The 11203-nt window shown below is 40.4% G+C and overlaps 1 protein-coding gene across 1 annotated transcript in view; it reads right to left on the bottom strand.

Annotated features, from left to right (window-relative positions):
• The window catches only part of TDRD12 (tudor domain containing 12), a 75263-nt gene that overhangs the window by 16690 nt on the left and 47370 nt on the right, over positions 1 to 11203 (bottom strand). The window contains exons 20-25 of the mRNA XM_019535426.1: positions 8622 to 8761; positions 8283 to 8503; positions 5697 to 5796; positions 2902 to 3089; positions 2372 to 2582; positions 1265 to 1357 (exon numbers count right to left, since the gene is read on the bottom strand). Coding sequence (XP_019390971.1) covers positions 1265 to 1357; positions 2372 to 2582; positions 2902 to 3089; positions 5697 to 5796; positions 8283 to 8503; positions 8622 to 8761 — 953 coding nt within the window. The remainder of the gene's footprint in view (positions 1 to 1264; positions 1358 to 2371; positions 2583 to 2901; positions 3090 to 5696; positions 5797 to 8282; positions 8504 to 8621; positions 8762 to 11203) is intronic.

The following is an 11203-nucleotide window of genomic DNA, read 5'->3' as shown; positions in this document are numbered from 1 at the left end:
CTATGAAACATCACTTCCTGATGTGATACCACTTCCTGTGGGGTCTCTGAATATGGCTCGCCAGCCCACTGGGTGATAAAAAGTTTGTGATCCAGCCCCACATTCAAAAAGGCTGGACACCCCTGCTCTTGTTGGTATGCCAGAAGGGGAGGGAAACAGTGTATGTGGGTGTGGGGAATCACTGCCCCCTGTGGTGAGGGACAGAGGCGCAGCTTGTGGGGTGGTGGTAGCTCTCACCACTGCTTGCACCCCAAGAGGGCAGGGGGTTGTGCCCCTGGATCTGCAGTGTGGGGTGGGCTATAGCTATGGGGTAGAGCCAGAACTGCGTGGTGCTCTTCTTGGCAGGGGCTGGGCTCAGAGCGGTCTTCAACAGCACTAGGAGGAGGCTACAGCCACCCCAAATTTCACCGCAGCTCCACTCCCAGCCCCACAATACCACCTGGCACAGCCCTGTCTGAACGCCCCACCTCTACCCAAGTGCCAGGAAAAGCTAGGGCTGCGCTGGGTGGCTGCACAGTGCTGGGAACAGAGCTGCGGCGAAACATGAGGTGACTCCAGCATCCTCCCAGCACTGGAGCCCATTCCAAGCCCAGCTCCCAGCAAGAAAAAAAATCACAGTGCCAGCTCCACCCTGCAGCTGCAGCCCACCCACCCTGCACAGATCCGGGGCACACACTACCCCACCCTCCGTGGGTGCAGCCAGCGAGTGGTGGGAGCTGCTCCCACCCCATGAGCTGCACCTCCATCCCGCACTGCCCCCCTCCCAGACAGCACCTGCCCCTGACTCCTCCCTCCCTCACAGCAGGGGGAGTTGATTTGCCCTCCCGCCCCACATACACCTTCCTACTTTCCTTCCACCATACCGGACTTAACACCTGATGGCAGCTGTATTGGCTTTCGGATCATTATCAGCTGATATGCCTCCTCGAATATCAGTATCAACCCTTAAAATCTCCATCTCTAAATATTTTTCCTATTCATTTCATGACAATTAGAGAAAAAATAAATTACGTACGGGCATATACTTTGAATGATTTGTAAAGTTCACCTGTAATTTTGCTAGTGGTTCATAGTTAGGCCAAATCAAGATATACACACCATGGATTTTATCTATACATAAAAATGCTTGTGTTTGGATGCACATGCAAGCAAGCATACACACTATATATAAATATCTATAAATAGAGAACTAAAAGGATGTAAGGAACCATTTATTTGTGAATCACTAAGTTTAAATATAAGTATGCTACAATTTAATACTTACCATTGGATCAACCCAAACTGTATTTCCCAAGGTAAGCACCACTCTTGCTTCATGCAATTTTCCTTTAATTTTCTGATTAATATATCTAGTAATCTAAAAAACAAAAAAAACAAAAAAAAAACACCACACTCACAGTACACAAAATACATACCAAACTGAAAACAGATTCTGCAACTATTATACATTTGGAAGACTACTGAATTACAATTAACAATGAAATCAGGGTATTTATCAAGTAATGCAAACAGTTTTGGAGTAAATGCCAGAAAAACTAACGAAGGCATACACTGAAAAACTATAGATTAAACAATATTACTGCAAGATTAATGGGCTTGACCTAGATATCTGATGCATCACTAAATCAGTTGTAAAGTACATGTTTAGAAAGAATGGACCATTGTCTGTCCTCAATTTTTTCTTGCAGACCACCAGACACCCTTAAAAATGTTAACAGAAAGCGCTATAAAGGCACACATGAATTGTGCGACTCATAGATCATTTACCAAAGCTTCATCACCCCACCACTCCCTACCCTCATCCAAGTTTGGAAGCCACTGCACCAGATCATGAGCATCAGATTATATCTGCAGTTACTTTTGGCAAATTCAAGCAGCAGTGATGACTGGCTTTGGAAGAGGCTACATTATATCTACCCTTACCTTGGAAGACTTTAGAAAAAGGGACTGACTTCTGAGAACGTTTCTTTCTAGAGTATATCCCCCAAACAACCTAAATTTGCCTAGAGGGCAAACAATTATCTGAAGCAATTAAAAAAATACCACACAGACATATTTAAGTTTGCTTGATAATTAAAATGCCAGCTGATAAATGATTCAGAAATTACACTTAGTTTATTTCACAGAATCAATTTTAATATTGAGGACAACCAAAAATAATTCATTTCTTAGAAAACAGCTGGTCAAATAGTTTATGATTCTCAATTAAAAAACATTAAATTTCACTGTTTGTTATTAATAAGTTTTTAACCAACTTTTTTTAATAAAAGAAAAAAAAAAAGGGACTTTTAATTTTCCCATAAAATAAAAAATGCATTTCTTAAGCTTAATCTACAAAAAGGAAAAATACTGAAAAAAAGAAAAAACTTACCTTTGGGTTCCATTCAGTTTCATTATCAATAGGTTTTACTCTACAAACAATGAATTCCACTGCCTGAGGGGGCAAACTCTGTAATTCTGCAGGTAAGGGAAATAACTGATGGCCTTGAACCTGACCAGTTCTACCTTCATCTATGTACTTGATAGTAACATTATAAAAAAAGCCATTTTCTTCTTTTGGAAAGACCTCTAATACTTGAACCCTTTAGGGAGACAAAACATAGACAGTAACTTCCATTTGTCAAAGCACCCACAGTAAGATTGTATTCAGCACTCTACTTGTATCATTTGTTTAACCTTTATGAACATGAAATAAGAACAGATCAAAATATGAGCTACCCAAAATATTCCACGTGTAGCAAATTTAAAAAAATGTAAATAAAATGGTTTGATAATGTTCTGGTTTGAACTTGCATTATTTTTCCAGGCATGTACAATTGCTTTAATCCAAATACTTTAAAATATCCAGGAACAGTCTTTATTTTTAAATCATTCTTTTTGAAAAGAATTTCAATATTTTACCGATGAAAAACCTTCTCTTCATGTAATCCATACAATGATAGTTTCTTCACCATTTCAACCGATACTTTATTACTGGCTTTCTTAAAATACTTGTCCATTTCTACAGCAAGAATTGCATATTGATCCTCTTTCTTATCTACTATGCGACCAAAGTAGTTTGTTGCATCCACAATGTGGAGAGGTAGTATCTGGAACACAGAGGGAGAATTAGATGGCCCATATGACTAAAGTTAATAAGCTTTTAATATTTAAATAGAACAAGTTCAGTCCAGCCCAGGTCAGTAGTAAAATATCCCTCTCTACCAACTTATAAAAACACTTGTGCCTGTAACTGGAAGTGTTCTAGTCTCTAGTTGACAGATATACACGCTGAAACAAACAATACCATACTATGGTCTTATGTTCTGACAGAGACCAAAAGCTCAATTAGACTCATGTTTGTTGTGAGGTTAAAAAATGAACAGGCACTTAAGCTTGCTCTTTGATTTGAATTTTTCAACTACAGACTTGAAAATATGGTAGTACTAGCCAAATGCCCAACAAGCATGATGGGGGCAGGGCATAGGGGGCTGGGATGGAGTGCCACCACTTAACGCCCCATGCTGCTGCTGTTCTGCTTCTTGCAGGGATCGGGGTAGGGGAGCTGAGGCCAGCGCTTGGGCCAGCTCTACCTGCTGGCTAGTCCTCGGTGCTGCTTGTAGGGAGTGGGGTAGGGGAGCCCATCCCAGTCCTTGGAGCAGCTTTGAAATCATGGTGGCACTCCCGCATGCCTGAAGCATTCTGACTGGCTGTTTCCGTCAGCCAATCAGAGCATGAATAAAGTGTTACAGACAGACAGACCAACAGACTCGGGCTTTTATAATATTAGAATCATCTGCAGAATGCATTCCATTGCTGTTCTTTTTCTCTTCAGTAAGACCTTCTGTTTGACACTAAATTCACCTTAGAATGATAAACATTCAAACTGGGCTTATGCTATAAGAACTATAGCATTTTAACGTTTCAAATAACTAAACATTAATTTATCGCTACAGCCTTGAGAGCCTAGCAAATCTTAGCCACAGATTAGAGAGGGGGATCTGAAACTTAGTTTAACTGAACTGTTCCACATCACAGAAGTCAAGTATCTGTATATACAGAGTAGAGTCAAAATGTCTGACAACAATTTGTAGGTTACTGTTTTACATGCTTATTCAATGAGAGCCAAAGAAATTAATTTGATCTGTATCATTCCATTTAGATCTATCCTCCAATGCCTTAAGAGCAAGTCAACTGAATTTTAAACCTCTGAGAAGTTGAATACAGGGGGCAAAGGTAATTTATTTTCAGCAATAACCACAAACTTAGGCAGATAAGCAAAGCCAGAAGCCTCATTTTTGTAGGAAGCTGTGCCACCATATTTAACCTTTTGAATAACTTGTAAGAATATTTGCTTTACAGCTCTTCTGAGAGTTTATATACCCTATATAGAATAATTTCTCCTATCCAGTCAGGTATACATAAAATGGTTACATAAATGAAAAGGTTAAGCAGTGAAGTAGCAAAAGTTCCTATGTATCTGATCTATCTTTCTGTTTGAAAGGTCTTTTGAGGGGCTGTGGGAATCAGTCCATGGAAGTGACTTAAGTAACTCATTTCCCATGAGGTGTGGTTCAATTTCTCCAAGTGATTATCTGCTGCAATAACAGTAATCTTCTTAATCATCATAAAAAACTCTCGTTAATTTTTTGTATGGAGAACTGAGGAAGTTTTGTTACATTTAGTGCAGAAAGACTAAATCCTCAGGCAAAAACTAATACAACAAAGAATCAAGTTTCTTTTACTGGCCAGTGAAGAGCTTCACTAAGTACATATCGGCTACTTACAGATATAGGGGAAAAAACCCAGTGCTTTACTTACAACTCAGCACACACCCCTCAACAAGCAAAATGCATGCTCCAAAAGAGGTGTTGCATCAGACTGACCTGACCAGCTCACCACGTATGTAGATCACGCGCTTCAGCAGGGCTTTTTGGCACTTTTATCTAATAGCTTGAATCAATCAGCTATTGGATAAAAGTGCCAAAAAGCCCCACTGAAGCACGTGATCTACACAAATGTTGGGCAAGCTGGGTCAAACTGACGCAATTCCTCTTCTGGTAAAGTGGTTTTGTTTTTTGGGAGTTTTTTTGCGTCTGTCAGTGGTCACTGAGTGCTGGCCAAGAGGCAGAAGTGACAGGAACTGACAACAACACAGCATCAAGCGTGCCTTGTAGGACTCCTGCTTCCTTTACACAACAGGGCAAGAAAGGAGGTCTCATCAGCCACAAAACGGCCTTAAACAAAGGAGACCTAACCCAGCTGTCTCATTAAAAGTCTTCCATTGATATACAAGGGCCACAGGTGAGGATGAAGGACACTAGAAAGATCTAACGTCACTTCAAGCCATGCATTACAAGAGGCAATACTCCATGCTGTTTATTCCTGCTGCAGCTCCTACAGATGAGGAAGACATACCATATCTAGCTAACTGATAAAGTTTATTATATTTACTGTGAGATGATCCTAAAACAGAGAACATTTTTGCGTCCATCTTTTGTAAACTTTGTTGTAAAGAGAAACAATCACTTTCCTGAAAGAAAGCAAGCGGTCGGCTAGAAGAGAGCAGAAAGGAAAACAGGACATTCCAAGGGCTCAAAATGTATGTTATTCTACTGATATTATGAACTGCCAATCATATTATACCAGAATTATTGCTAGCAATCAGACTGGCGTATTAGACATATTAAAAACAAGACAGAAGTCTAGTAACTTACTGTGACATATCCAACTGCTGATGTAATTTGATCTGAAGACTTTGGCGGGAAATCTATTTGTAAATTAACTTGATGCCGATCTGGACATATCCTCATATTCCTGCATATTTATAACACAACAAAGGAGGAAAAGACTTAACAAGGATAAACAAAGCCAATTCCATCCTCCCCGCCCTGAATTTTTAAGACAGCAAACTGAAGTGCTTTTTGACCATAGAGTCTTCTGTCAATTTCAGAAGAACTAGTAGATAAAAGATTAACAAGAACTTATGAGCATAAATTTCAGAAGCTAAGTCAAGAAACTATTAGGAAAAAAAATCCTATTCTTAAATTAACAGGTGCTCATGGGAAGAATATTCTATTTTATTAAGAAGTATGTGAAACTCAGCAGCAGCACTGGGGAATTCAGAACTGAGGATTATTTGCTTATATTTTGATAGCACTTAACAGGCCACAGTAAGTATTTGGCTATAACCCAGTTACTGATGTGACTACAGTATAATGGAGATGTACCCAAGCTGATTTTATACAACTTAGTTCAGGTACTGGCAATAGACTGTATGTGGTAGCATAAAGCTCAATATAAAACTAGTCTCTCAATTACCCAGCTTCTCACAAAGATCTTGCAGCCCATGCTGATTTCCATACTCTCACAACAAGACTACCACCTGCAACCAAACTAGCTGGTTTAAAGCTAGTTCAGGTGCATCTACACTACAAATATGGCAGATACATGGGTAAGGGTAGGAAACAGTGACTTTGGATAACGAGAATGTGGAAGACTCCTATGGCCTAAATCCCCTTCCATCCCTATGTCTGTATATACCTATATTGCCAGTGTAGTCACAAGCTACATAACTAAGAGCTGGGACCCAACTGGAGGAAGCATTCATTAACACATGCACATATTAAATTCTCTACCATAGCTAGAAGGAAGCAGACAGTTATTGTTGTAAGTTTGGTTTACTTTAAGCAAAAGATTAGAAGAATAAGTCATTTCAATATACATTCCAAGGAGTTTTTGATATCAAGTCTTAAAATTACATTTGTGATGAGTATTCTGATTTATGAAACATCATAACTAGGGACCTACTCAAATCACAAATTTTCACAAAAACCGTGAAAAATGGCAGTTCTCATGATTTTGCACAGAATTGCTAGGGGAAAGAAAGCTTACTAAAAATAAAACGCTGCAGAGGACATTGTGGCACAGCCTCACAGTCCACAGGGGGTGCAGAGGGAAGGAGCTGCCAGCACAAAAGGAAGCAGCCAAGATGGTGGCCACAACCTCCACCGCTGATTGGCTGAAAGGGCTGGCCATTAGCAGTGACGGGCATGTCCACATTAAGGGCAGCCTTCTCTACCAATCAGCGATGAGGAGCAGGGCCACCAGATCCCTTTGGACAATCAGAAGTGGTGAGGAGGAAAGGGCGGGGAAAGAGACACCATGAAAAGACAAAAAATGGTAACCAGCGCCACAATCAGCCTGCAAAATTGCCCATCTGCCACCTCAATTTGGGTAGGTCCCTAAATCATAACAGAAATCCGTAGTGTAAAATTAGCACTCCACTTCAAAAAAATACCACCTAGAGGCAATTGAAATGAAAGAAAATGTAGTTCCCATTTTCATCATACCAATGCTTAAAAAAAAAGGCATCACTCTTACTCGACTCCAAGTTGAAGACAAGTCCCCAATAAATGGATTATATGCATGGAAAATTGTACATTTGTTATAATTTTTCATGTAGATAATTTAATTACTGGAGAGTTGGCTTAAATGAATCCCTCCCATCACTGTGATGGGGAATGGTGCAGCAGTAAGTAGGGAGCATACGGTCTGCGTCTATGCCACTTGCCCCACATCTGTGTTAAATCAGAACCTATACACCTGCTGCGTGCCTTCCTCTTCCCATCAGTGTTTGTCCCCCTCCCTCAGTCTGCCTGCTTCCTACTCTCCATTGCTTTTCTCCTGCCATCACTTACCCCAATGTAGTAGCTCTGACTCTGGCCCAGGGCATGGAACACAAGGTGCCCGGCTCCAGCCAGATAGTAGTGGTGGCAGCTGCACCTTCGGCTCTGAGCTCTGGTTGGGGCCAGAACTGCAACAGCTCTGCCACTGCTGCAGTCTCCCTTGTACTCCCCTGGGCCACACACTTCCCAAGTGGGCCCCCTGGGTTGCACACCGCATTGTCTCTGCAACATTTTCCCCTCCACCACCACATGACTCAACCCAGCTGTGGCCAGGCAACTGTGGCAATGGCAGCTCCAGCTCCAGTATTCAAGTCCAAGATGAGGCTCCCACCTCCTATGCTGAACAAATAAAAATCACCTATTGTTTTTGAGTAAATATGGTACCTACAGGAAAAGAGATTACTATGCAGCCCCTTCAATATCAAAGGGAAACCAACAAGAGACCTGCCACATTATTAAAAACCTGCTCTCTCAAGGAGGCATAACAACAGTTTTCCTCAAATATTAAACAACATTTGGCAAACTTTAGGGGGAAAAAGCCATTACTCAAAGCAAACAGCTCTTTGCACAAGTTATTTTAAGTAGTCTGCTAGAATAGATTATGCATTTTCTTACTTGCAAACCCCAAGTGCTTTAAGATAATGACAAAGAGGCCTTGCTAGTTTCATATCTTCTTTAGCTTTGAGCACTCCAGCTGTAAAGTCACGCAGTTCTGGTGGAATTTTAGCATCTGTGTGTTCCAAGTAATGCAGCACACCAGCTGCATGGCATCCATTTCTTTCAGTCAGCAACAAGATGGATTTTGCCTTTGTAAATTTGTCATCTTTCAAAGAACTCTTCAGAAAAAGGAATGAAGATTTTTGTTTTTAAAACGTTGTCCACCAAGTATACGGCAACATATTAGTAAGTGAACGTTAACCAGCAGAACTAAAACATCTTGAGAGTTAATCAAACCTTTTCTATGCCACTTCGAAAGTTATCAGACATGCTTTGTAAGCGTATACCAAAGACGCTTGGAGAGGACGGAAAACTGAAATGTACCACACAAGTTGCATCAGTAATTCCCAAGTATTTCATGCAGTCATCAGTTAAAACTGGAAGAGAAAGCAAGCCACAATACATCATATGTACCCATTACAAAGTATTTTTCTGGTGGACTAAAAGACAAAAAGATCCAGCTGAGGCATGTTCCACAAAGAAGTTATAATTTGAACATCATCATTTTGATGCTGTGTTGTGTAAAAATATTAGGAGGTAAATGCCCTGGAGAGAAAGTAACTATTTAGGCTGACAGAATGTTGACACAAATACAAACAAATATAAACCGGCCATGAATAAATTTAGGGTGGATATTCGAAAAAGTTTCTATTCATTAGCGCAGTCAGATTTTGAAACAGCTTTCTAACAAAAGCAAAAAGTAGCTCCTTAAAAAAGAAAAAAAAGCAGCAGCAGCTTGATACATTTGTTAAAGGAATTATGTAATATGGTTGCCTGCAATAATAGGGGACTAGACTCTACGGCTCAAGAGGTTTCTTTCATTCCTTTATTTCTTTGCATATTCACTCCCCTCCCAAGATTGTGCCACTTGGGCAATACATTTGAAAGTCCAACCTTCCCTTTGCTGGAATATTTTCTTACAAAGCCAAAAAAATCAAACAAGTTTTGTTACTGCTGATCTCATGCCTGTTGCTCCCTTTCGATACTTTATGTACCTCAACTTGCTTACTTATGTACCTCAACTTATTTTTGTAACGTTTATTTTTGTAACTTTTCTGGGAAACGTATTATGGTCTCAGAAGCTGCTTTGAACTTAACAGCTAAGCTTAAAAACGGGACTCTTTCTTGATCATTTTCCCTAGTGAACTCCCTGGAATAAAAACACAGACAAACTAAAAGCTTGATAGAATAAGGAATTTCTCTGCAGATGCTGAAAGAAATTCCAGATTTTGATGGTAGAAATTCCAAGACTGCAAAGAAACTGAGAAACTGTCTGGATATTTACACCCTTTAAAAATAAATATACAAATAAAACCACATATACACACACGCACTCCCCACAAGGTGTAGTATTTTCCCTTATCATGATCTTTGAAGTCTGGCCAAAGGAGAATCTGCTATTTTCCCTAGTTGAGCCCATTCCGCCTTGTATTTTTAGGGAGAGCAAAATAAATTGCTTCCAAAGTCCTGTATTTGGAAAAGCATTTATTTTCCACGTTTACAAAACTGGCAACTGAACAGCTCATTTGCCTTCAAGTTTACATAAAACCTGTTCAAAGAAGAAATACCTGACCATTTCAGGCAAGCAGGTTTTGGTCATGAGTTCTTTCAAGGCACTGCTAAACATAGATACAGGCATACCTCGTTTTATTGTGCTTCGCTATATTGCGCTTCGCAGATATTGCCTTTTTTACAAATTGAAGGTTTGTGGCAACCCTGCATCGAGCAAGTCCATCAGCACCATTTTTCCATCGGCGCCATTTTTCCAACAGCATTTGCTCACTTCGTGTCGCTGTGTCACATTTTGGTAATTCTCGCAATATGTCAAACTTTTTCATTATTATTATATTTGTTATGGTGATCTGTGATCTTTGATGTTACTACTGTAATTGTTTTGGGGCGCCATGAACTGCACCCATATAAGACGGCGAATTTAAATCGATAAATGTTGTGTGTGTTCTGACTGCTCCACCGACTGGCCGTTCCCCCGTCTCTCTCCCTCTCCTCAGGCCTCCCTATTCCCTGAGACACAACAATATTGAAATTAGGCCAATTAATAACCCTACAAAGGCCTCTAAGTGTTCAAGGGAAAGGAAGAGTCGCATGTCTCTCACTTTAAATCAAAAGCTAGAAATGATTAAGCTTAGTGAGGAAGGCACGTCGAAAGCAGAGACAGGCCGAAAGCTGGCTTCTTGCGCCAAACAGTTAGCCAAGTTGTGAATGCAAAGGAAAAGTTCTTGAAGGAAATTAAAAGTGCTACTCCAACGAACACACGAATGATAAGAAAGCGAAACAGCCTTATTGCTGATATGGAGAAAGTTTTAGTGGTCTGGATAGAAGATCAAACCAGCCACAACATTCCCTTAAGCCAAAGCCTAATCCAGAGCAAGGCCCTAACTGAGAGAGGTGAGGAAGCTGCAGAAGAAAAGTCTGAAATTAGCAGAGGTTGGTTCATGAGGTTTAAGGAAAGAAGCCATCTCCAGAACATAGAAGTGCAAGGTGAAGCAGCAAGTGCTGATGCAGAAGCTGCAGCAAGTTATCCAGAAGATCTAGCTAAAATAACTGATGAAGGTGGCTACACTAAACAACAGATTTTCAATGTAGACGAAACAGCCTTATATTGGAAGAAGATGCCATCTAGGGCTTTCATAGCTAGAGAGAAGTCAATGCCTGGCTTCAAACCTTCAAAGGACAGGCTGACTCTCTTGTTAGGGGCTAATGCAGCTGCTGACTTTAAGTTGAAGCCAATGCTCATTTACCATTCCGAAAATCCTAGGGCCCTTAAGAATTATGCTAAATCTACTCTGCCTGTGCTCTAT

This window comes from Crocodylus porosus, unplaced genomic scaffold (genome assembly GCF_001723895.1).
Source record: "Crocodylus porosus isolate Cpor-Errol unplaced genomic scaffold, CroPor_comp1, whole genome shotgun sequence".
Classification (NCBI taxonomy): domain Eukaryota; kingdom Metazoa; phylum Chordata; order Crocodylia; family Crocodylidae; genus Crocodylus; species Crocodylus porosus.
The sequence above is the reverse complement of the archived record's forward strand: the minus strand, read 5'-3'. Positions and strand labels throughout refer to the sequence as shown.